The 26,463-nt window shown below is 38.8% G+C and overlaps 1 protein-coding gene across 1 annotated transcript in view; it reads left to right on the top strand.

Moving 5' to 3' along the window:
* Positions 1 to 26,463, top strand: part of ADGRG4 (adhesion G protein-coupled receptor G4) — a 107,092-nt gene that overhangs the window by 17,350 nt on the left and 63,279 nt on the right. Inside the window, 16 exon segments of the mRNA XM_043459825.1 lie at positions 1,917 to 2,531; positions 18,365 to 19,146; positions 19,240 to 19,274; positions 19,276 to 19,395; positions 19,397 to 19,965; positions 19,968 to 20,075; positions 20,078 to 20,844; positions 20,846 to 20,953; positions 20,956 to 21,157; positions 21,160 to 21,421; positions 21,656 to 21,805; positions 21,807 to 21,967; positions 21,970 to 22,179; positions 22,182 to 23,478; positions 25,346 to 25,444; positions 25,688 to 25,742. Of these exon segments, the coding sequence (XP_043315760.1) occupies positions 1,917 to 2,531; positions 18,365 to 19,146; positions 19,240 to 19,274; positions 19,276 to 19,395; positions 19,397 to 19,965; positions 19,968 to 20,075; positions 20,078 to 20,844; positions 20,846 to 20,953; positions 20,956 to 21,157; positions 21,160 to 21,421; positions 21,656 to 21,805; positions 21,807 to 21,967; positions 21,970 to 22,179; positions 22,182 to 23,478; positions 25,346 to 25,444; positions 25,688 to 25,742 (5,540 nt within the window).

Genomic DNA, 26,463 nt, shown 5'->3' with positions numbered 1-26,463 from the left:
CACTTTCTGCCATAAGGGTGGTGTCATCTGCATATCTGAGGTTATTGATATTTCTCCTGGCAATCTTGATTCCAGCTTGTGCTTCTTCCAGCCCAGTGTTTCTCATGATGTACTCTTCATAGAAGTTGAATAAACAGGATGACAATATACAGCCTTGATGTACTCCTTTCCCAATTTGGAACCAGTCTGTTGTTCCATGTCCAATTCTAACTATTGCTTCTTAAACTGCATACAGATTTCTCAAGAGGCAGGTCAGTTGGTCTGGTGTTCCCATCTCTTGAAGAATTTTTCACAGTTTGTTGTGATCCACACAGTCAAAGGCTTTGGCATAGTCAATAAAGCAGAAGTTTTTCTGGAACTCTCTTGCTTTTTCGATGATCCAACAGATATTGGCAATTTGATCTCTGGTTCCTCTGCCTTTTCTAAATCCAGCTTGAACATCTGGAAGTTCATGGTTCACGTACTGTTAAAGCCTGGCTTGGAGAATTTTGAGCATTATTTTGCTAACATATGAGATGAGTGCAATCGTGCAGTCGTTTGAGCATTCTTTGGCACTGCTTTTCTTTGGGATTGGAATGAAAACTGACCTTTTCCAGCCCTGTGGCCACACCTGAGTTTTCCAGATTTGCTGGCATATTGAGTGCAGTACTTTCACAGCATCATCTTTTAGGATTTGAAATAGCTCCACTGGAATTTCATCACCTCCACTAGCTTTGTTCATAGTGATGCTTCTTAAAGTCCACTTGACTTCGCTTTCCTGGATGTCTGGCTCTAGGTGAGTGATCATACCATCGTGATTATCTGGGTCATGAAGACCTTTTTTGTATAGTTCTTCTGTGTATTCTTTCCACCTCTTCTTAATATCTTCTGCTTCTGTTAGGTCCATACCATTTCTGTCCTTTATTCTGTCCTTCATAGATCCTGCCAAATTGCCTGCCGAAAGACTGGACCAATGCACATGTCCTTCAGTAATGTTTGAGAACACACATCATCTCACTTAATCCTCAATCAATCTTGTAAGGCTGATAGGTAGGAGACTTATTTGGTGGTGACCCTGGGTTGTGCATTCATGCAACTTTGTGGCCCTAAATTCCCATTTTACTGAAGCAAACATTGACGCATTGGGAGATTAGGTTACTTGCTCAAAGTGACCTACCTGAAGAGCGTCAGAGCTGGGATTCCAACCCAGGTCGTCTGAGTCCAAAGTCAATGGCAACCAGGTCCATGGCCATCTTGAGCCTCTTAGAGCTGCTGCAGCCCTCTTAGTGAAGAAATGGTAGGAGGGAATCAGGTTGCACTCCGGGCAGTGCCACTGCACCCCTCCTGAATGCAAACAGAAGCCCTGCAGCTCCAGTGTTGTCCATCCTTCAGGCCCCTGTCAGTGCCTCAGTGAGAAGCCATCTCCAGAGGCAGAATAAATCAGGTAATTTGGATCAGCGAAAGGCATTGGAGAAATAAATTGCTGTTGCAATGTGAATATAATAAGGCAGTTAGGTAGATGGAAATGGTCATCTTTTGATTGTATGAGTGAGTATTATGTGCAGCAAATTTTAAGTCCGTGCTGCCTTTTCCTGGCCTCTCCCCACCACTAGCCATACACTTCTAACTGCCCCCTCCCCCAGATTGTTCAGTTGGTGTGTGCTGTGGCCTCTGGGAACACTAATCTAACTTTTCATTCTATCCCAGGCTAAATATAATTAGGAAGAAGCTCTTCTGCCAAAATAAAGTCACATGTCAAATAGAGGTGATTTTTTTTTTTATATCTACTCTTTCAGCTTATGTGCACCGGTATTGACTCATAATAGTCTTGTACAACCTGGATTTGACTCTATGGCTAAGGAAGATGTTAAAATTATTTTTTTTGCTTACTGAAATTTCATTTGTTTTCTCTTTTCCCTTCCCCCAAATGTGAACAGATGCACTCTCACTAAAAGGAAAAAGGCTGGATTTTTATGGCAAAGCTGACACATATGTAAGCCTGACCAACAATATTCCTGAACTAAGTCAATTCACAGTAGGCCTTGACCTGCGATTTGTGAGTGTCAAATCAAGTGATTGTATGGCTTTCTCCTACATTACTAATAATACTTTCCTGGGCAGAGAAGACATAGAACTTGAACTCTCGGGAGATCATCAGCAGCTAATCATGTACAAATTTGGCAAGACCTTTCACATCTGTTACCACCTGATTCCATTTCAGTGGCACACAGTATGGTTGGTATGGAGTGGTGTGAAAGGCAGATTAGAGCTCTTCCTGAATAAGAAAAGGATACTAATAATTATGGATCAACCACAAAACCTAGCGCCTAATAGGACTCTGGTTCTAGGACATTTTCTCAAGAAAGGTAATGACCAGGTTCAAGGCCTGGTTCCTAGGTTCACCAGCAGCTTGTGCTACTTTCAACTCTGGGACCACATCCTGGGAAATGAAGAGTTTATGAAGTGTCTGAACAGAAATGTGTTTAGTTGGGAAAAAGATGTTTGGCTCATCAACAAGATCATTCCAACTATTGATGTGAAACTGAACTGCTGTGAGTAACTGACGAATTGTCTTTCTTAGCAAAGGTAGTGATGGTACAGAACTCTTCTGTTCGTTACTCTAAACAACCCACTCCTAGGCTCAGGTTCTGTCTTCCTCAGAGGGGCCTAAAGTAGCCCCAGTTTTGTCATTTTTCTTTTAACTTAAAGCAAATGTTATTTTCTGTTTTGTATTTTGATATGATTTCAAATTTACAGAAAAATCGCAAGAATAGGACAAAACATTTCTGTATATTCTCTACCCAACTTCACTGACTGTTCCAATTTCCTCATATGTTTTAACTTTCTCCCTCTCACTCTCCTTATTTTCCCCCACTCCACACACACACTCTCTCTCACACCCACCCCCTCACACACATACACACAAATTATTTCCTAATAATTTGAGATTAAGTTGCAGATATAAGACTTCATTTCAATCCCTTAGTATCTCGGTGTGCAATTCCCTGAGAATAAGGAAATTCTCTTACATAACCACAGTACAGTGGTCAAAATCAGGAAGTTTTACATTGATACAATACTAATATCTAATTCATAGTCCATATTGAAATTTATCCAATTGTCCTAATAATTTCTCTTGTTTTACTTGGTCCAGGATCCAATTCAGATCATACATTTGATTTAGTTATGAATCTTTACAGATTCTATCTGGAACAGATCCTTTGTCTTTCCCTGCCTTTCATGATGCCGATTGGTCTCATTACTGCTGATGGAAACTTTGATCAATTGTTTCTGATAATGACTGTTAGATTTCTCCACTGCAAAGTTACTATTTTTTTCCTTTGTAATTAAGTAATTTCCTGGGAGATATTTGGAAACTATGTCAATATCCTGTTCTTATTAAACTTTCACCCAGTAGTTTTATATCTATTGATGATTCATGCCTCAATCACTTATTATTATAGTGACTACAAAATGATGATTTTTAGAACTCCATCATTTTCCCTTATTTATTAGTTAGTATTCTATTGTGAGGAAGTGTCTTCTTCCACATTTACTTATTTATTCCTCCGGTTGTTTATATGTTTATATTAGCATGAACTCATGGACTCTTAGTTTATTCAACGGGTTACAGTCTGTCGCTATCTTTTAGTTTCATGCTCAGATTGGCCCAGATTTGGCCAGTGGGAGTCCTTCAATCTGGCTCTTGTGTCCTTTTGACACATTCCCATTATTTTTTGAGTACTTCCTTAGTTTCTAGCACAATATTAGTGTTAGAGGCTCATCTTGTACTTTTCCCACTCAGCCCAAGACTCAGCCATTTTACCAAAGAACCCCGATCCCTTTTAGTGGGAAATAATATTGGTAAACCAATTATTTTTTCTTTGAAAGCAATGGTGATGTGGGAGAACCATTTGGAATGAAACTCTTGTAAGAAACTTGGGTTTTTGGAATTACACATGTATTTCTTTCTTTCGAGTTTTAAGGAGGAAACTTAAGATTGTTTTTCTCTGGATGACCCCACTTCTCAAATCCAGTCTTCTCCATCATCGTCAGCAGCAGCCAAAGCGTGGGCAAAGTCATTGATAACAGCATACAGATAGAATTTTTTCTCATTTCCTGAAATGTTCATTTATTCTTAGAAGAATATTATTTACTGTTCTTATGGGTTTGGGAGGGGGTAGTGAGGGATTAGGGGCCATATCCTTGCCTAATAGGGCTTTTACTGACTCTGGAGATAGATTTTCACCAATGGTCTGGAAACTGTTTGAGTTAATGGCAGAGGCACATTCCGGAAGCTTTCTGTATTTCTTTGAGCTCAGACTAATACAAAGGAACAGGAGAGCTCTTCCTTTGAGCTACTACCTGAAGGCATTTGGTTTTTCTCTGTTGTAAAGGCTTGAAAATGAAAGTGAAAAGTCCAGGCTGGCTCTGCTTACAAAAACTGAGCTAGGGACTAGTAGGTTAAAGCTGAACAGCTCACTCAAAGCAGTTTCAAGTAACTTTGTCTTTGATGGAATGAACCAGAAGTATGGCTCTATTAAATCCATATACTTAGCGGTGGTCTTTGAAAGCCTAATCTGGCCAATGAATGGCAATGGTCTTTCCTACACTTTGCTGGTAAATGACTAAATCTAACTGAAGTGTTAAAGTGTTAGATGGCCCTCATTCATTTTGCTGTTTTGTACACTTTTTGATGTATAATCTATCCTCTTATTCTCATTCATTCCTGGTGGACATAATATACAAATAATCCAATACAATGAACAAGCAAAAGAAAACACAACCTAAAATAGTTAAAGGAGTAGAAAATGTTATTTTTATTATTCTGGTGTCTTCAAATGTCCTTTTCAAACCTTACACCAGGGGTTTCTAACCTGAGGGGCAGAATGGCTTTGACGGGTGAGCAAAGTCCTTGAGATGGTATGCACCATGCTAAAAATGTAAGGTGAATTTTTCCCCCCGAGGACAGTCTGTAGTTTTCATCATATTCTAAAATAACATAATTGCTGCCTTTTACTGAGTCCTTGCTGTGTGCCAGGCACTTTATGGATGAGGAAAGAGAGGCTCTGAGAGTTTAAATAAATTGCTGAAGGTCACCCATCAAATAAGTAGCATAGCAGGGATTTGAACAAAGATCTGTCCTGTTGCAAAGCCATTCTTTTCACCCTCCACAGCTTGCAGGACTACCTCAAAGGAGTCTGTGGCCCCCCAAAATCTTATGAGACACTGTCTTAGAAGCTTCCTTTGAAGCGAATTGCTGCTGCTGCTAACCCACCTGGTTATCAGCTATGATCACTGCCTGCTCCCCACTGAAGGAAATGTAACACCACAGAATTTCTTCTACCTCCATGCTGCCATCTGACATCTGGGAAAAAGAGGGCAATTATCTGAATAAATAGAAGTGGTTACTACATGTCTAGCTTCAGCTTTTGCCTAATAAATTGCTATTTATGTTCCATAGAAAGATTATGACTTTTCAAAAATAAATTGTAATGAGCACATTACTAGGTTATAATTCTCAATAAACCTACTTATTCATAAATTGTATATGTATATATTTATATATTCATGAGAACAATGCTTTGGGGGAACATTTGCTGAAAACCATGAACACTACTTGAGTTTAATAAACAAGTATTCATTGTAGTTGTCGATATCTCAGGAATAAACAAAGGGTTTATTTTAATAAAGGTGTTTATTATTTAAGAAATAATAATCAAGGCAAAGGTGCTAATAATTAGTAATTTCATTTTAGAGTAGTTTTAAAGCATCAAAATCATTAGTAATTTCATTTTAGAGTAGTTTTAAAGCATCTCTTTATTTAAAAATATTATAAATGCGATACATATTGTGAATAAAATAAACTCAAATAATACAGAAGTACATTAAGTATACAGTAAAACCTACCCTGCATCCTCTCCACAGAGGTGTCATTTTTCTTTTAGAATTTTTTTCCTGTGGATTTATAATGTGTGTGTATAGTTTAAAAAACAAAAATAATATATGCATATGTACACATAGTTTTGCAATTTGATTTATTTTAGCTTAATATGATGGCCACATCAGATGTTTAGTAATATATCCACCTCATTTGTTTTGGGGTTTCATATTAATATATCCATTATATAGGTATGCTATAATTTATTTGACTAACTCACCATCAATGGGCCTTTAAATTGCTTCCAACTCTGCAGTTACAAATAATGCTACAGTGAATTTTCTTGTACACACATCTTGGTATACATGGGCTTGTAATTTCACAGGAAACATGATTAAAAGTACAATTTCAAGACAAAATGATATAAGCTTTTATGGTTTAAATTGATTTACCATTTTTGCTAGTTATTTTATTAAACTATTCATTAAAATTGATTCAGTTTTTAAGTTAAAAGTAATGACATGCATGGTTAAAATTCAAACAATGCATAAAGACATAAATTAAAAGTCTCCTTTCTCTTCAATCCCTTAGCCCAAGTCCTTCTCCCTAAAAGTAATGATTAATTTTTTTATATATCCTTGCAGAAACAATTTAAAACTGTGTTTCAGTGTAAATATTCTTCATTTTTCTTTTTCACATTTGAGATCATGACTATAAGCATAGTCCTCTGTATTTTTTTTTACATTTAATAGTATATTTTGGAGATATTTCAATATCAGAAAATATAGGGCTTTCTGATTATATACAATAGAGCTATGGTATAATTTATTCAATAATCTCCCTTTGAAGGACTTTTAAGTTGTTTCCAGGCTTTAGATGTGACAAAAGTCTAATGTATTTTTAAAAGGAATGGATGGTGACCGGAATTTCTTGAAGTGACAGTTAGGGACTGATCACAAGCTGAAATTCCTCTCTAGGTATATTGAGCATAATTTCCTAATCTCAGCTCAGACACATGATCCAACAAAGATTTGTTCTGACTTGGGAATGTATGAAGGTGAAGAGTCTTCCTAAAGGTATGTAGATTAAATCACTCAGTTAATGCATTTGAGAAATCCCTTCTTGGAAAAGAATAAAGTAACATGAACTGAGTCAATTCTGCGAAATCTACCCTGTATCAAAGCATAAGGTCCTTGTGTGCATGAAGCTGTTGATTTGCTAAGATTTATTAATTAATCCATGGAATTCTCCAGCAAGAATACTGGAGTGTGTAGCCATTTCCTTCTCCAGAGGATCTTCCCGACCCGGGGATCGAACCCAGGTCTCCTGCATTGCAGGCAGATTCTTTACTGTCTGAGTCACCAGGGAAGCCCATTAATTAATCTAATGCTCCAGCTGTTTTGAATTACTTTATGAACTAACCATTCTTAAAATATGCAGAGATTGATTATATAGTTTACATACTATCTAAGACATTTGTCTAGCCCACTATTAAGCCTTCTGTCCAATTATCATCTCTGATAGGATGCTCTGATGGGCTCTTCTAGCTAAAAGGCGATTTGGTTTTGCCCCTGTACATCAATTCTCTGTGCAATACTCATTTTTCATCATGAAAGATAAGCAAGGGCTGTTTGAAGTTCGTTCAAACCTCCTTATTTGTATTCTCCTGCACAGAGTGACATTCGTCTATGGATTCAGAGATGGAAACTTCTAGCCTATCTCTCTCTCTCTATTGCAGGATTCATTTTTTGTGTCCTTGCCTGGTAACTGAATACAGACACCATTTTGAAAACAATTTTTTTCCCTCATCATCTTAAAGATGCTCATTTTGTATTTTTTCTAACCCATAGGCAGATGTGCCTGTGACAGTTTCTGGTCACCACTATCTCTCACAAATCTAATAAACACACTCTGAATTATATTTCCAGAGGTTGTGATTGAAAGAAAAATCAGATGTGAAATGTGGTCTAGAAAAATGCAAAGATTTAATATGAGGTGATATACCCAAATCACAAGCAGAATTTGGTACCTTAGCAAATGTTCTACTTAATATTCTGTTGGCAGGTACATCTGCAACAAAATGCCTCATGAATATTCAGCTACTCCATACCTCTGTCCTCTATCTCCCAGTGGTTACAATAATACAATTTGGTCTAAAGTGAAGGAGCAAATGACAATTAAGTCCACAGGCCTCTATGAATTAGTATGGATTATCACCACTTTAAAATACAGAGACAGCAAAACTCATGCAGGTCTTTTGTGCAAGTGATCTCTTGTTCACAAAAGGTGAATGAGATGAAACGCGTTCGTAAGCCCTTCAAAGACGGAGGCCACTCTTCATGGCTTCTGTGGTCTCTCCAGTACAAACGGACATTCAGTTATTGTTCAACTGCCTGCAGGGTGTGGACTTTTGCATTTGCTTCTTTTAATGAATTTTCATTGAGATAACTGTAGGTTCACATGCAGCTGGAGATTCCTTGTACACTTTGCCCAGTTTCCCCCAGTTGTAACATTTTGTAAAGCAACCAGAATATTGACCTGGACACAATACACTGATCTTATTCAGATTTCTCTAGTTTTACTTGTACTCATTTGTGTGTGTGTGTGTGTGTGTGTGTGTGTGTGTATTAAGTTCTATACAGTTCTATCACCTGTGTAGGCTTGCGTGTCCATCGCCACAGTCAAGATACAGAATGGTTAATGGTTTCAACACTGCAATGATCCATCATGTTGCCCTTTTATAAACACACCCACCTTCCTCCCTTTCCCCACATTTCTGCTTCTTGCATCCCTAACCTTTGACAATTACAAATAATCTGTCCTCTGTTTCTAAAACTTTGTCATTTCAAAAACATTAACAAATGGAATCATACAATATGTAGCCTTTAAGGATTTGTTTTTTAAAAGTTTATCTATTTATTTATTTGTATTTTTGGCTGTGCTGGGTCTTCATCGCTATGCAGATTTTTCTTAGTTGTGACAAGTGGGGGCTATTCTCTAGCTGCAGTGCATAGGCTTCTCATTGTGGTGGCTTCTCTTGTTGCAGAGCATGGGCTCTAGAGTGCGTGGGCTTCAGTAGTTGCAGTACACAGGCTCAGTAGTTGAGGTTTGTGGGCTCTAAAGCATAGGCTCGATAGTTGTGGGACATGGGCTTAATTGCTCCACGGCATGTTGGATCTTCCCGGACCAGGGATCGAACCTGCATCTCCTGCACTGGCAGGCAGATTCTTTACCACTGAACCACCTGGGAAGCCCAGGATTGGCTTTTATTTTACTTAGCATCATTCTCTGGAGAGTCATCCAGGTTGTTGTGTTTATCCATAGTTCATTTCTTTCCACTGCAAAGTAAGATTCCATGGTGTGGATATATCACTGTTTAGCCATTCACCTGTTAAAAGGCATCTGGGATGATTCTAATTTTTTGCTATTACCAAAAAAACCCTCTGCTATGAGTATTTGTGTATAAGTTTCTGTGTGAGAATAGGTTTTTGTTTCTCTGGGATGAATGCCCCAAACTGTAATAGTTGAACATTTAGTTTTATATGAAATTGTCAGATTGTTTGCCAAAGTGATTGTACCATATTCTATTCTGCCAGCAGTGTATGAATGGTCCAGTTTCTCTGCATTCTTGTCAGCATTGAGTATTGTCACTGTTTTTCAATTTTAGCCATTCTGGTAAGTCTGTAGTGATGTCACATTGTGGTTTTAATTTGCATTTCCCTGATGCCTAAGAATGTTGAACCTCTTTTCCTGTGATTATTTGCTATTTATATAACCTCTTCAATGAACTATTCATGTCTTTTGCCTATTTTCTCTTTTTTTAAAAACTAAAGTATAGTTAATTTACAATGTTGTGTTACTTTCAAGTGTACAGCAAATTGATTCAGTTATACACATATATATTCTTCTTCAGATTCTTTTCCATATAGATTATTACAAGATATTGAGTATAGTTTCCTGTGCTAAACAAGTCCCTATCGTTTAGCTATTTTATATGTAGTAGTGTGTATATGTTAATCCTGAACTCCTAATTTATTCGCCATTTTTAAATTGGATGTATTTACTGTTGAGTTTTGAGAATTCTTTATATATTCTAGTCTTTTGTTGGACATATGTTTTGCAAATCTTTTCTACTAATCTGTAGATTACTCTTTTATCCTTTTCACATGGGCTTCCACAGAGCAAAAGCTTTTAGTTTTGATCAAGTATAATCTATTATTATTCTTTTTGTGGATCATGCTTTTGGTGTCAAGTCTAAGAGCTCTTTACTTTGTATTAATTTTGTATCCTCCCACCTTAATAAACTCACTTTTAAGTTTCAGGAGACTTTTTTTTTTAGTTTTCTTGAGGTTTTCTGCATGGACAAATCACTTAATCTGCAATGCCTACTATTTCTTTTCCTTTTTTATTGGAGTGCCTCTAACTTGCCATACTATTTATGTTGAATAAGAGTGGTGAGAGTTGACATCCTTGCCTGTTTCCCAGTGTTAGTGGGAAGACATTCAGCCTTTCACCATTATGGGTGATGTTAGCTGTAGGTTTCTTGGTGATCTTTATCAAGTTAATAGAAACACCTTCCATTCTGAACTTGCCAAGATATATTTTTTCATGCATGGATGTGGGATTTTGTCAAATGAATTTTCTGCATCAATTGAACAGGTTTGCTAGACCATTCTAATTAATTACTAGACTTAGAGTTTGAAAAGATCTTTAATTCCCATGATTCTTGGTTAAAAAGCTACTGACATGATTAGATCGACTCTATTTGGGATATGAGTGATTATTCAAGGAATATTGTTTCAGTTCAGTTCATTTCCATTCCGTCGTTCAGTTGTGTTCAACTCTTTGCGACCCCATGGACTGCAGCATGCCAGACTTCCTGTCCATCACCAACTCCCAGAGCCTACTCAGGTCCATCGAGTCGGTGATGCCATCCAACCATCTCATCCTCTGTCATCCCCTTCTCCTCCTGCCTTCAGTGTTTCCCAGCATCAAGGTCTTTTCAGATGAGTCACTTCTCATCAGGTGGCCAAAGTACTGGAGTTTCAGGTTCAGCATCAGTCCTTCCAATGAACATTCAGGACTGATTTCCTTTAGGATGGACTGGTTGGATCTCCTTGCAGTCCAATGGACTCTCAAGAGTCTTCTCCAACACCACAATTCAAAAGCATCAATTCTTCAGCACTCAGCTTTCTTTATATGGTCCAACTCTCACATCCATACATGACTACTGGAAAAACCATATCTTTGACTAGACGGACCTTTGTTGGCAATGTAATGTCTCTGCTTTTTAATATGCTATCTAGGTTGGTCATAGCTTTTCTTCCAAGGAGCAAGAGTCTTTTAATTTCATGGCTGCAGTCACCATCTGCAGTGATTTTGGAGCCCAAGAAAATAAAGTCTGTCACTGTTTTCATTGTTTTCTCATCTATTTGTTATGAAGTGATGGGACAAGAGGCCATGATCTTCGTTTTTTGAATGTTGAGTTTTAAGCCAGCTTTTTCACTCTCTCTTTCACCTTCATCAAGAGGCTCTTCAGTTCCTCTTTGCTTTCTGCCATAAGGGTGGTGTCATCTGCATATCTAAGGTTATTGGTATTTCTCCCAGCAATCTTGATTCCAGCTTGTGCTTCATTCAGCCTGGCATTTCGCATCATGTACTCTGCATATAAGTTAAACAAACAGGGTGACAGTACACAGCCTTGACATACTCCTTTCCCAATTTGGGACCAGTCCGTTGTTCCATGTCCAGTTCTAACTGTTGCTTCTTGATCTGCATGCAGATTTGTCAGGAGACAGGTAAGGTGGTCTGGTATTTCCACCTCTTTAAGAATGTTCCACAGTTTGTTGTGATCCACACAGTCAAAGGCTTTGGCATAGTCAATAAAGCAGAAGTAGATGTTTTTCAAGATGTTCGTTTAAACAGAAACAACAAGATTGTTTCAGGGCATGGCTATAATTTGGGATTCCCAATGGGTTTCAATGCCAAGGCTTGCAAGGTGTCTTCATGTTTTGGTTTAGCACTTTGATGATCTCTTCTAAAGTTTGTATCTGACTGTTCTGGGTGATTGCTTTCTGTTGAGCAGTTCAGCATCTGCACAACCTGGCTTTTATTATTTAAGTTTGCCAACCCTTGATTCTTTTAGATAGAGTCCCTTCTTTCTCCAGGGTTTGTGGTTTTCTGTGTAAATTGAGGGCATGCACTTATGGGCACTGGATAACTGAAGCACCAGCGTACACTGTCTTATTTCTTCTCTACATATTTCACCTGTGGAATTCTCATCTTCTCAACACTACACCTCTTTGGGCCTAATCTCTAAGTGAGGGGATTGAATACAATCTCCAAGGCAGTTCTAAAATTCTGTGATTTAATTATGGAAGACTTGAGTCTTTACTAAAAACATTTCATCTGAAAGATTCAATGGGATTTGTTTGCTGAAATATACAAATCCAGGTTTTAAGTTAAAATGTGTGCATGTGTGTGTGCTCAGTTGCTCAGACTCTTTGCTACCCCATGGACTGCAACCCACCAGGCTCCTCTGTCCATGGGATTTCCCAGGCAAGAACACTGGAGTGAATTGTCATTCCCTTCTCCAGGGGATCTTCCTGACCCAGGGACTGAACTCCTATCTCCTACGTCTCCTGCATTGGCAGGTGGATTCTTTACCACTGAGCCACCTGGGAAGCCCCTAAGTTAAAATGAAAGTTGCATTATTTCCTAAGCGATATCTGGTACTTAAAATGCCACCTGCTTGGCAATTTTGTTCAACTCATTTGTCTTTCTTTTTCTCAATCTTTTGCTTCTTTTTGAGATGCTTACAAGAAGTGTTAATAACAATTAACATCTATAGCTCAGCCCTCTCTAGATAAAAATACCATGCCTAATTCCCATCCTCTGTGTTCTGAAAGAGTTTCCCATTACTTGTTAAGGGTTTCTGTAACAGTGCTGCTTGAATGCTGCATCAAAGAACATAACTTAGGCTTTTGTGGTATTTAGTGTTTTATTGTTTTCCTAAAAGTGAATGCAGCTCAATCATTAATCATTTGTTAAGGAATGCGAATTGTGAACCCTTCTCTCAATAATTAGTGCATTCATGGGGAGTGATTCAGGCCCTGGGATGCCACACTCCTCCAATGTGATATAAGTGACACTTTAACAGGTTTGCTAAGCCAATTGGCTGTGATAAAGCCATCTGTAAAAATGGGAGCCAAGATCCTGACAATTCTTTTACTTGCAGTTATGGTCAAATCTGAAGGCAGAAAGCTTGAAATAAATATTGTGCTGTTATAGCTTGATAGGATGTGAATCTCTGATAATTGAAACAATGTTGAAAATTGAGTAAAAAGTATTTCTTATACCACTTTGTTTTCTTTTTATAAATGTGTGAACTTTTCAACTGATCTATACAGCTAGTTGCAGGTTTCTGATCACCACTCATTCTATTTGCTGATGACCACAGAATCTCAAAGAACATCCCACACACATCTCAGAATTTCTGTACATGCAAATTAAAAGCAATTTTAATGCCTGAGACAGTGAAATAAGTTAGTAGGTTGTCTACCACAATAGTTATTCCTACGTCATAGATGTTGTGCTTCCTAGGTAGATTTGAAATGATAATTTCCCAATGGTAAATATGCATGATTTCATTTTGGGTGATTTGAACTGCAGAAAAATTATGACTCAGTCTTGAGTTTTACTATGCACCATTTTCACTTAGATTTTCCACCATCATTCCAAATTCCCCTTATCCAAGCCTGAAGTGGGTGTTTTCCTTCTGAGTAAGGCTGCTCTCCCAATTTTCCTAGTTCTATAAATATCACCACAGTTCTCCAATTAGTTCAAAAGCAGAAGTTAAGTTCTCTGAGACTTCTCTATCTTCATTTCTTAAACCTCTTTGCTAATATATCCTGTCAATTCTTCCTTTCCAATAGCTGTAGGATTGGGATTTCCCACACTACTCTCATCTCATTCCAAACCTTCATCATTTCCACTTGTCCAGTTAGTTAGCAAATATATATTGGACATCGACCATGTGATGGGCCCTGTATTAGGCACTGGGGATGCAATGGTGAGTGAGAAAAGAAAGATGAGGTCCCTACCCATACAGTGTAGTGAGAAAGACAGATATTAATAAGCACACATGCACACATGTAAAACTGCATCTGTGACAAGTACTATGAAGAAGAGGTATGAGGGATATCATAAGAAGGTTGTAATAAGAGCCTAGAATAGATTGGTTTGACTCAGTCATCGAGGCAAAAGAAGGTAGGCTTCCTTGAAGAAGTGATGCATGAGTGAGATCTGGAGGATGAATAGATGTTAATCAGATGAAGAAGGGTGGGAAGATCATTCTAAGTAGAAGTAGCAGCATATGCAATGTTTTTGTGGTGGGAAAATAATGCCAAGTATTAGAGGATTAAAATGAGGCTGATGGGCTAAAGCCCAGAAAACAAGGGAGAAATCTAGTACAAACTGAGAATGAAGAGGTAGGTGGGAACAAACCATGCATAGTTTATTTAAACTCTGCTAAAATTTTTAAAAAATACTTTATTTATGTATTTATTTAGCTGCCTCTGCTTTTAGTTGTGGCACGTGGGATCTTGACTGCAGCGTCTGGGATCTTTCGTTGTGGTGTGTAGACTCGGTAATTGCAGTTCACGGGCTTAGCTGCCTTGCAACATATGGGATTTTAGCTTCCCAACCAGGGATCAAACCCCCATCCTCTTCATTGCAAGGCAGATTCTTAACCACTGGACCACCAGGGAAGTCCTGAAATATTTTTCTTTTTTAATCCTATGAGTAACACAAGGCCACTAAAGGGAGCTAAGTATGTGAAGGTGTGTGTGTGTGTGTGTGTGATACATGATCAAATTTGCATTTCAAAAAGATCATTCTGATCGTATTATGGAACAGATTGGAGGAGCACCAAGAATGAAGGCAGAATCTAGTTGGGAAGCTACTGTCATAGTCTAGGTGAGAGATTGATGGTGGCTTGGGCACAGTGATAAGTGATAATGATGGAGAAAAAGATGGAATCAAGAGATGTTTAGCAGGTAAGATCCATGGGACAAGATTATGAGTTGGCTATAGCAGATGAAAGAAAATGAAGGAGACAGAGGGAGAGAGTTTTGACTTGCACAGTGTAATGTATGATGATGTCATTCACTGAGGGGATACTGAAAGAGGACCCAGTTTGGAGAGAGTTCAGATTGAGGCATATTGAGTTGAGGTGTTAATGAGATATATATGCAAGAGATGATGTCAAGTGAGCAATTGGTTATATAAGTGTGGAGTTTGGAATAGAGATCTGGTGTAGAAATATAACTTTGAGATTCATCTGTGCATTGGTGTAAGTTGGAATCCAAGGTATGAAGAAACCATAGAGTGAGAAGAAAAGAGGTGCTGGGACCGATCCCTGGGGAACCCTGATATTTAATGGCCAGGTAAAATAATGTATGTCTGCAAAGGTGATAGTCAGAAGGAGTGGCCAGAGAAGTAGGAGAAAAACCAAGAGTGCATTATGTCTCAGAAGTCAATTAAAAGAGTATTTTAAGAGGGAGGGAGTGGTCAATGTTATCAAAAGCTGTTGAAAGGTCAAGTAAGATGAAGACTGACAAAGTATTCATAGTATTTGTCTACATGGTGGCCACCGGTGGCCTTAGTGAGTGCTGTTCAGTTGAATGATGATGGCAGAAGCCAGCTTACTATGGGTGAAAGAATGGGTCAGGGGAGCATGGAGATAGCCAGTACAGCTAAACTTTTTAAAGATGTTTATTATTAGTTTTATTTTATTTTATGGCTGCACTGCATGGCATGCAGGATCTTAGTTCTTCAGTGACAGTGAAGTTGCTTAGTCGTGTCTGACTCTTTGCGATCCCATGGACTGTAGCCTACAGTCCCATGGCCTTTGGGACCATGAATTTATGAAATATTCATTCATCCTCCTATATGGCTCTGTCCAGCAGTGCTTGTCTGCTCAAGTGCAGGTAGAGTGGATGGCTGGGTTGGTGGGAGTGAGGTGGGGAGGAGGACTCTATCAGTGTTCTAAAAAGTCTCCCTGCCCTCAGTATCTTCCCATTCCTACCCATCCTGTACACTGCCATAGAATTCATTTTCCTTAAAGACTAAGTTCTAAGTGTTAGTCGCTCAGTCGTGTCCAACTCTTTGCGACCCCATGGAATGTAGCCCACCAGGCTCCTCTGTCCATGGAATTGTCCTGGCCAGAATACTGGAGTGAGTTGCCATTCCCTTCTCCAGGGGATCTTCCTGACCCAGGGATTGAATCCAGGTCTCCTGCATTTCAGGCAGCTTCTTTACCATCTGAGTCACCTTTTAAAATTTACTTTTTATCAACTTAATCTCCTTGTTCAAGAATTTACATCTTTGCAAATGGTATAGTGATTAAGACCATAGGTGATAGACCTCCAAGTGTGAGCTTGAGCAACTCATGTAAAGATTCTGCCACTCAGTTTCTTCAACTCTAAAATGTGGTTAATTGTGATATCTACCTTATAAGGTTGTTAGGTGCATTAAATAAGAGAGCAAGTAGCACAGTGCTTGGCTTGTAGTAAGTAAAGCTGCTATCTTACCTTCTTTTATCTGTCTGCCTATCCATCCTAGTCTGACATTCTTTTGCACCCCTATCCAGCATACTCCCTTCCAGTTAGACTGATCCTTTCAGTGCCTCTGTATTCATTGCTGTGTGACTTTACTTTCACTATCCAAACCCTATAATTTCTCAAAAGGCCCACATCTTCTAAAAAAAAAAAGCTTCCTCATTCCTCAGAGCTAGTGCACTGATTGCCCTTTGTATTGGGTTGGCCAAAAAGTTCACCTGGGTTTTCCTGTAACATCTTATGGAAAAATCCAAACAAACTTTTTGGCCAACTCATTACTTTAGAGATGTGAAACCTGAGTATATTCCATTGCTCACTTTATTATCAACTGTATTATTTCATTGTGTTTTTACTGTTTTGTTTTTAAAATATTATGTTACATTTTGTCTAAAAACATTTCAGTAATATAAGATTTCCCAATAAAATATGAGCTCTCTGAGGGAAAAAGTCATGTCATAAACTCTATACATTTCTCACAGAATCTACAATAGTATTTACAATACTTGTTCAATTTGATTGACTTGAATTGAGACATAAGATAGCCTCCAGTGGTCTTCAAAGTGGGGTGCACAATTCTAGGAAGTATACAGATAATACATTAGAGTACAGGAAGAAAATATTGTGAAGTTTCTATTTATTTTATCATTCTTTTGACATATTTTGACTATGTTTGTAATGTACATATTGTAAATTTATTATATATTATATATATACATATTATTTGTAAATATACATACATAAATGACATATGTTCAAGAAATTTTAATCTTGGTGTCCCAGATCAAAACATTTTTAATCTACAGTATTGAGATGAATATAAGCATTTGACAACAGTTAATCATTTTTGAGCACTTACTGTGCCCCAGGTGCTATGCTAAGAGTTTTTACATGCATTAACTCAATTCTCAAAACAATTTAAAAAAATCTTTATTTATTTGGCTGTGTTGGGTCTTAGTTGTAGCATGCTCAGTCTTTGTTGCAGCATGTGGGATCTTGTTCCCTGACCAGGGATGGAACCAGGCCCCATGCATCGGGAACTCTGAGTCTTATCCACTGGACTACCAGGGAAATCCCCTCAAAACAATTTTTTAAGGTCAGTGTTATTATCTCTTATTAGAAAGGAGAAAAGTGAAGCACAGAAAGGTAGACTAACTAGTCCAAGATTACATAATGAATAAGTGAGGGAACCATGATTTAAAAATACATCTATTTGAATCCAAAGCCGGTCCTCTTTTTTGGAAGAATTAAAGACATAATCCAACTTCAGTAATAGATACAGGACTATTCAAAGTTATCTATTTCTTCTTAAGTGAGTTTTGATAACTTGTGTCTTTCAAGAGATCGATTCATTTCCAAAGGTAATCCTCTTAATCAGTGTGCTACCATGCATCCCTCTGTTAGGAATGCCTGTGTGTGTGTTTTTTTTTTTTTAAATGAAGATAGCATGGAATGGATGTCCTTCTACTTGTTACTTAACTTGGAAAGTAGAAAGTCATCTTAAGAAAAACCAGGTATATTTGACCCTTGAACAAGGGAAAATGAGGAACGTCAACCCTCCAGAGCAGTGAAAATTCCATTACAACTTACAATTGGCCTTCTGTATCTGTTGTTTCTCCATATCTGCTGTTCCACATGTGAGGATTCAACCAACCGTGGACTGTGAATTACTGTAGTTTGTACTATTGGAAAAAAAATCCATGTGTAAGTGGACCCACACAGCTCAACCCCTGTTATTAATGGTCAATTGTAACCACATGGTTTGATTTATATCTGATAGTCATTTCCTCTTAAGAACATGAAAAGCCATTATAAAGCTCTTTCTTAAAGAATCCTTTCTGACTTCTAAAGTTGAATCCAAACTAACATATGCTTTGTAATTTTTCAGTTCTTTCTGAAAATATAATAATTCAAGAAACAAGTACCACTCTTTCACAACAAATAGACTTGAAAACTCCATCCCAAGTTACTGGACTAAAACCGCAAAAGACTGCATATTCTTCTACAGTGGTGTCTAAAAGCATGCCTGTATTTGAAACTGATTATACAACTCGACTATATTCCAATACAACATCTCCACCACTGAAAACAATGACTGCACCAATTTTTTAAAAGACTTCCATAGCTGAGACAGCTACATTCGTAGCAGACCTTTTGTCTAAATCAGCAGCCATTGCTCTGTCTACCAAGAGTACCTCCGTAGGCCCTACTACCAATTCCATGAACGTAACTAAATCCCCATCTTCAGAGAGCACAAGGACAACCAAAATGGCTGAATCCATTGCTACTGAGACTTCTCATCCAGTGGTAGCTACTAATTTCCTGTACACATCTAGATTTACCAACAATTCAATTGTATCCAAACCTTCAGTAACTGGCTCTCAGTCGGCTGTTATGAGGACAGCATCTTTATTCTCACCTGTTGAGTCAACATCCATGTCTACAACATTTTGGCCCAAACACAAATCCACAGGTATTGGGGCACTCCCTATTGCCACAGCTAGCCAGGAGTTTCCTGCATCTACAGCTGCTGAAAATGTATGTCAGTCCACAGTGGATCTGACTTCAACTACAGCTACTCCCTTTGGGACTGCGTCAACACTGCCACCTGAGTCTGTGCTTATCTCCACAGCTGTTTCAATGAATTCTGTATTTCCTAGAAATCAGACAGCCCAGGGACGGGGGAGCCTGGTAGGCTGCCGTATATGGGGTCACACAGAGTCGGACATGACTGAAGTAACTTAGCAGCAGCAGCAGCAGCAGACAGCATCCACATTGGCCACAACTGATATGGAAATACCTAGTTTATTCAACTAGGTCTATTGAGATGACACCTGTGCTAAGAACAGTTGAAACAGAATCACCATCTACAAATTTCCAGGCTGACTCTTCACCCACAGTGGAAGACGCAATATCTACCTTCACAAAAGGTCTCTTTTGTGGCACTTTCTTTCAGGACATCTTCTCCATTCACCAGAGCTCAGAGTGTACAGTCTGTTACTGATGTTGAGATGACACATACAGCCTTGACTCCTGGGAAAACACTTGCACCTACAGTGGCTGAAACTCTATTTTCCTCCACAATCACTGGGCCAGTATATGCACTGAATATACCCACAGGTGGTGAAAACATGCTTCCTCTGATTTCTACTAGATCAGCTTCCACATCCAAGGAATCAACAAGTGATGAGGGTGACCATCTATTCTCCACAAATGAGATCACTTGGACTTCCAGGCCAGATCAGACCTTGTTGACATCAGTGTTAAATGGGAGTACTTCTAATACAGAGCAGTCATCCACAACTACTAATATTATCATCCAACCAGAAGCATCCACAGAGAGCAAGGCCACCACTATTGCTAATACTACTACAGACAGATATACAACAGTTCTATCCAAATTGACATCTCCATGGCTCACTAATTTCTCCACAGTTTCTGGAGTCACATCTGTAACCAAACTGCCTGAGTCTAAATTTAGCACCTTACTACTAAAACCACCCCTGCATCCACAGTACTTGGAAATGAACTTCTTTCAACACCAAGGGAGACAGTTGTTCCACTTGTAGATAGAGTATCTACCCTTGCTGATGTGGAACCAATTTTTCTACTGAAGAGAGTGCTTCTGAGAACACACAAACACAGACAAATGGTATAATTGCATTTGGAGAGACAACAGTCCCCGTTCCAGACTCTGCAATGACACAAAGATTCATTGCTACTGTGACAAGGAAAGAAACAACTTCCCATTATCTTGAGAGAAAATCGGCTCTAGCAGTGACAACCAAGGTTTCTCCATTTGCAACAATGCTGGAAGCAACAGATGAGTTTATTTCCCCCTTTCTTGATGCAGAGAAGCTGACTACCCAATCGGATAATACAGCAACTGCTGAGGTGAAAGAAAGTTGATTTTCTACAAAATCAATGAAAACAACACCTAAGAGTTCATACAATGAAACTATGGATATCTTTAATTCCACCTACATCTACATAGCACCTTGGACTTCAGAAACTCCACCTGAGGGGAATCCAGCTCCATCTCCCACTTCTGGGAGCACACAGACTCCATCTACCTCAACCTCAAGTAACACAGTAGAGGCCCATGTTTCAGAAATGTCTACTGGTCTTGGGAAAACAGTATTCCCTTCACGAGCTCTGACAATTACCACACTTTTGTCTCCTGAGACAGGGAGCATGAGTGCCCTCTCAGTATATACTCCCAGGACTGAGAAAAAGATAGTAAGCACCACCTCTGTGACTCACTCTTTCTCACACCGCCAGGACACTTCCTTTGTAGATACCGTAACTTCCGGGACAACCAGGATATCAAATCCTATAAACAATAACACAACCTTTTTATACTTGCTTTCACCCACCTAGGACTCAGCCCGAGGTGTCTTCAGTTGCCCCTCTCATTTCTGAAAGCACACAGACTTCCCTTGAGTCCCCATCTCTTTCCATAGCTCGACAGTATCTAGTGCCAATTTTATAGCTGTGTCTACTGACAGGATCACTACAGCCCTTTCTGCTTCAAATGTATCTATAGCACTTCTTGGGAAAACTTCTATGATAATGTCCATTCCTACCTACTAGATGTCCTCACGGCCAGTTAGAGTCACTCCCCTGACCTCTAAAAGTGTTTTGGGCACTCCCACTGTACTAATGACTGGATTTTCTAAAATGGACATTCAGATTGTTTGAAAAGCACCTCTGTAGCCACTTCTGGGCTGGGGTCTGAGATGTCCTCAATGTCAGTTAGTGTCTCTGCTTTTCCACCTCTTACTGTTTCTTCTGATGCTTCCACAACAGGTGGGTCATTCTATACTTCGTCTTCAGTTACCCCCAGGCCTTCTATGACCATGCAAACATTGTCATTAGATGTCACACCTTTGACATATGCTGGGTCTGCTTCAAAAAGCACAGTGACTTCCGTTGGTTTCACTACTTCAGAAATAACTAAAGTCTCCTGCACTGTGCTCAGGGCTGGTGCACTGGGAAGACCCAGAGGGATGGGATGGGGAGGGAGGTGGGAGTGGGGATCAGGATGGGGAACACATGTAAATCCATGGCTGATTCATGTCAATGCATGGCAAAAACCACTACAATGGTGTAAAGTAATTAGCCTCCAACTAATAAAAATAAACAAAAAAAATTTATTTCACATGTTAAAAAAAAGAAAAGAAATAACTAAAGTATCATCCAGCATCACACCTACATCCTCCCCAGCAGAGCCAACTTTTCCCTCTGGGAAAACCATTCCAACCACTATCATGGCTGGGACCGTGACTCCATTCATAGGCATCCTTGTCTCTCCCCTACTCATTTCTAAGAACTGAAGCTATTTCTTCCATTCCAAAGACCACATTTTCATCATTTCTATCAACAGCCCAACAATCATCACAAAGATATCAGGCCACCACTCTGGGCATATTCCCTGGGATTACTAACAGCTCTCTTTCAACTGTAAGCAGTGGTAAAGTAATAGCTCTCACAAATACTCCAGAACTGCTGCCCCTGAAAGTGTGCTTTCATCTACTCTGGAAAATCTCCACGCTTCCTTGAATATTCAAATTTCCCCACCTTTGACTGGCTTTAAGAGCACTCCTGGATCCACAAAAAGTGTAAAAACCACCATTTATCATTCTTCAAATACAGAAAAGAAGACTTCCTCATCAGAAAATACTTCAACAGCTGAACTGACAAAGGTGCCATGTCTGTGAATACACCTGTTTCATACCCTCCCTGGATTCCATCCGGGTCAACTTCACCCTCTTTGACATCAGTTCTTGTTTCACCTCAAAGTACTGAAGCCAAGTTCTCTACTCCAAAGACTTCTCTTCCTCCTATGTCCCAAACGGTTGAATTTCCAGTTCTGCAAACAAGAACCACATCTAGTAACACCCAGTCTCTGCTTTTGACTTCCTGGAACACACCCACAGCTGAAGATTCTCAATTTTCAGCTTCTACCACTGCTTATGTACCTACATCCAACAAGAAGCAAACAGAGAGTCCTTACGTTAGTACAGAGTCTTTGTCAACATTCCCAGTCTCTCAGACTGGTCTTGTACCTGGAGATGTAATGGCAATGTCATCAATTTCCACAACAGGAACTCTTCCTACCTTGGGGATGTCTGAGAGCCCTTCATTATCAATATCTTCAAAATCTATCCCTGTTACTTTGGCTGACATTAAGCACACATTTGAGAAGACAACCACATCTGTAACTCCTGGGACCACACTCCCATCAAATATTTCTGATGCTGCTTCAGAATCTATCATTTCAAAGGCTTCTACTTCACCCATGCTGACTTGGATCTTATCTAGTCTTCCTTCAGGTTCACCTCTGGCAACTAGATCCAATACTCACATTATATCTTCCTCTCCAGAAGAGGTATTAAAATCCACATTTCTGACTTCTGACATAACACCAACACACCCACTCACTAACTTTACAATAGGACCCTTTGCTGGTGTAAGTGCTGTACTCATCGAAACCACCCCTACACCTACAGTGGGCGGTATCACTGCGGGTTTCCCAAGTCCTTTCCCTGTGTCTATAAAAATCACAGATGACAGTACCTACATTTCCAAATCTTCTGGAGCATCTTCCAGAATCACTGTGACTGCCAACTCCAGGACTGTGCCTCAAGCTCCATCCTTTAGCAGAATGAGTAAATCACCTCCAGTTGACCATACTCCATCTGTTGGTGCCATGTTTCTACCTAGCCCTACAACAACATCTGCATGGAGCAGAATCCCAGCTGCACCAGCACCCACTACCCTAGTTCTTCCTAAGCCCACACAGGAGTCCCTTCTAAATATAGCCGCCACTACATCCACTGCTACTGGAGCCCCATTTCCGCTCATCTTCACTGGAGTAACACTTCCTTTTACAGCAAATGTGTCCTCATTACCTTCTTCCTCTCTTGAGACAGGCTGGCTGGACTCCACACCTTCCTTTTTATCTACTGAAACTTCGACTTTACCTATTGCCGTTAAGTCCAAAGGTATGTTCCGCAATGGATGTGGCATAATAGAATGTATGCACAATGGGATATGTGTTCTTTTTTTTATATATATTAAGTCTGTTTATATTAAATTTGTCCTCTGAACACACAGACCTACAAGTGCATAGTTCTAAGGTCTTCAACTATAATAGTCCTCACTGAATTTGGACTTTTTTCCTCCCAGTCATATCTGTATGGTAATTTTGGTATGTTAGTATACTCAAAAACACATCCTAGAATTCTCTTGGAAACAAAATGTTAATTAATGAACTTGAGGTCTCTGCTTCACTATCTTGATATGAGTTCTTATTATGGAAGAGATTCAGATGTCATTTCATCTGAGTCTCAAGGGTTGATGTGATTTGTAAAGATCTTTGAGGCTCTAAGATTCCATGATGGGTCAACCTGAAGTACAATATTTGCTGGCTTTAAGCAGAAAGTCAAACAACTTGAGACTTTTTAAGTTGTAAGACTAAAGGAAATGGGGCAGTAGAAGCAGTTTTAGAACCTCTGTTGGAGGAGAAATGATCCTCTAGAATATTCATCTTCTATTACATAATTTACACAAGTGAAGAATACCAGTGCAAGAAACTGGTAGAACAAGTATTAATACTATTAGATCAACTGCAGATCAACTGATCCTCCTGGAAAATGAAAGTGAAGTCACTCAGTCGTGTCTGACTCTTTGTGACCCAGTGGACTGTAGCCCATCAGACTCCTCCTTTCATGGGATTCTCCAGGCAAGAATACTGGAGTGGGTTGCCATTTCCTTCTCCGGGATATGTGTTCTTAAAGAGAGCCAATTCTCTGAAGGCAGAAAGGGCAAAAGAAGGATACAAGTGTTTCTTCTCTCCTTCAGACAGTATCTACAGTGGGTACCTTATTCCAAGCACAATTCTCTTGCCATCTTTCTTACCTTTCTTTTATTGACATATAATGCAAATGTATGACATTTCTAAGCCTCCTTCCCATCCATTTTGTTCCTAATGCTCTGACTCTGCCAGTGTGGACATGGCTCAGGAACCTTACCCCCTTCCCTATAAGAGAATTATATGGCCTTAGGTCCAACATGTTGACCACATACCAGAAAACACCAGAAGATACTCTAGCTTGCTCTTTTTGAATTCTGTTAATGCAGGTTTCAATCTTCTCCAGTTCCCACCTCCAGCTGGCTTCTAATGCTTATCTGTGGCCAGGGAGTATTTGGCTTCCAAATAATTCAAAAACTGGATGTTCCTTCAACTTTTATATATAGATATAGACATATACTTAGATATTTTTTTTGGCCACACCAAATGGCATACAGAATTTCCCCAACCAGGAATCCAACCCATGCCCTCTGTAATGGAAACATGGAGCTTTAACCACTGGACCACCAGGGAAATCCATCTTCTCAACTTTAATATTCTAAAATAGAAAATTTTTTAAATTGAAATTTGATAGTACAGACAAGAGAAACAAGGGAATAAAGAGAAAAGCCTGAAGCATAAGGAAGGGCATGGGAAGAAATAGACATTTTCTCAGTACAAATGAACCTGTGAGATAATGTTCAGCCCGGCCTTTTAGTGGACTAGAAATCTGTTAGCCAATGAAAACTAGAATTCGGGGGAAGTTGTAGAATACCTGTCAATTGTGCAGAAATCAAGGAACAGCCCAAAAAATTAAAGCAAAACTGCCAGGCTACATCCTGGTTTGCTATGCTATATGGAGCCAAAAGCACTGGTTGTTGACCTTGGAGTTAAATTAAGCAAAGTTTAAGAATGAGGCTTCATTGTTTGGTTTCTTTAAAGTGAAGAGCAGTTTCGACCAGACTTACAGAAGTTAAATTTCTTGAACTAAATGAATGAAATTGATCTTATTTTTACAATTTCCTTCTACAATATTGAAATGAGCCTCTCTATCTTTGATGAAGAACCAAGGATCCCTATTACCAGTGTTGTAAAAGAATTTGCAAAAAATGGGTAAATAATCTATTGACTGTTTATGCTATATCTTAAAAAAGTAAATAAATATATGCATATAAATATGTAACATCTTGCGGAAAAGCTTGAACTTTTTAGCCAACCCGATATATGTAAAACTAGGTTTCACTTTTTTCTATGCATAATACATTACAGCACTTTGGTTTTGATTTTTCTTTTTGCTGCAAATTTATCCACTCTGGAAGCAACACCATGAAGATGTATGTGGTCTCTCTTTTATAGGGTCAATGGTGGAAAGCTTTTTATGAGGTATTATTATTTTAATTGGTTTAGAACGGTACATGTCTCTCCACTGATATGAATTCTGCATTTTTGCCACATTTCCCTACTTGGGGAACCTAGGAGAGCTGTGATAACATAGTGTATGCCATTGTACTTAAATATTTTTGTTTTCTGTACTTTCATTTCTTCTCTCTTTTATGCAAGAAATGTTTTATTTATCCTTACATTTTTCTGACAATAAGCAGTAATACCTACTCTCTGTAAAAAATTCAGACACTAAAATCTGAAACCCAGAAAATAAATGTCCTCCCTAATATGACTTACCGTATTAACACCTCTTAACAGTTTGAAGCTTATTCTTTCAGATTTTTTTCTATATAGAATAACAGTGATTCATACATGTTCTTTTGCAAAAGTAGCTGGAATCATGCTAATTAAGCTATTCTGCAACTTGTTTTCTTTTCACTTAACTATGTGTCTTTACGCACATTCATGCTGGTAAACATAGACCTATCTCATACACTTTAAAACGATTTCCCTAGGAGGTTGTAATGTGGTAGCCTTAATCCAGGCATCTTTTGGAGGACATTTAGTTTGTTTCTATTTTTTTTTCTCTGTTTGGAAACAATGCTGACAATAATGCTCTTGTAATAAATTTGAAGGGGGTGTACTTGAGTATTTCTATAGGATAAATTCCTAGAACTGGAATTGCTAGGTCAAAGGACATGAATATTTTACATTTTGATAGCTATCATTAAGTCGCCTCCCAGATAGGC

The sequence above is a fragment of the Cervus canadensis genome, chromosome X (genome assembly GCF_019320065.1).
Source record: "Cervus canadensis isolate Bull #8, Minnesota chromosome X, ASM1932006v1, whole genome shotgun sequence".
Taxonomy (NCBI): Eukaryota; Metazoa; Chordata; class Mammalia; order Artiodactyla; family Cervidae; genus Cervus; species Cervus canadensis.
This window is presented reverse-complemented; position numbering and strand designations above follow the sequence as displayed.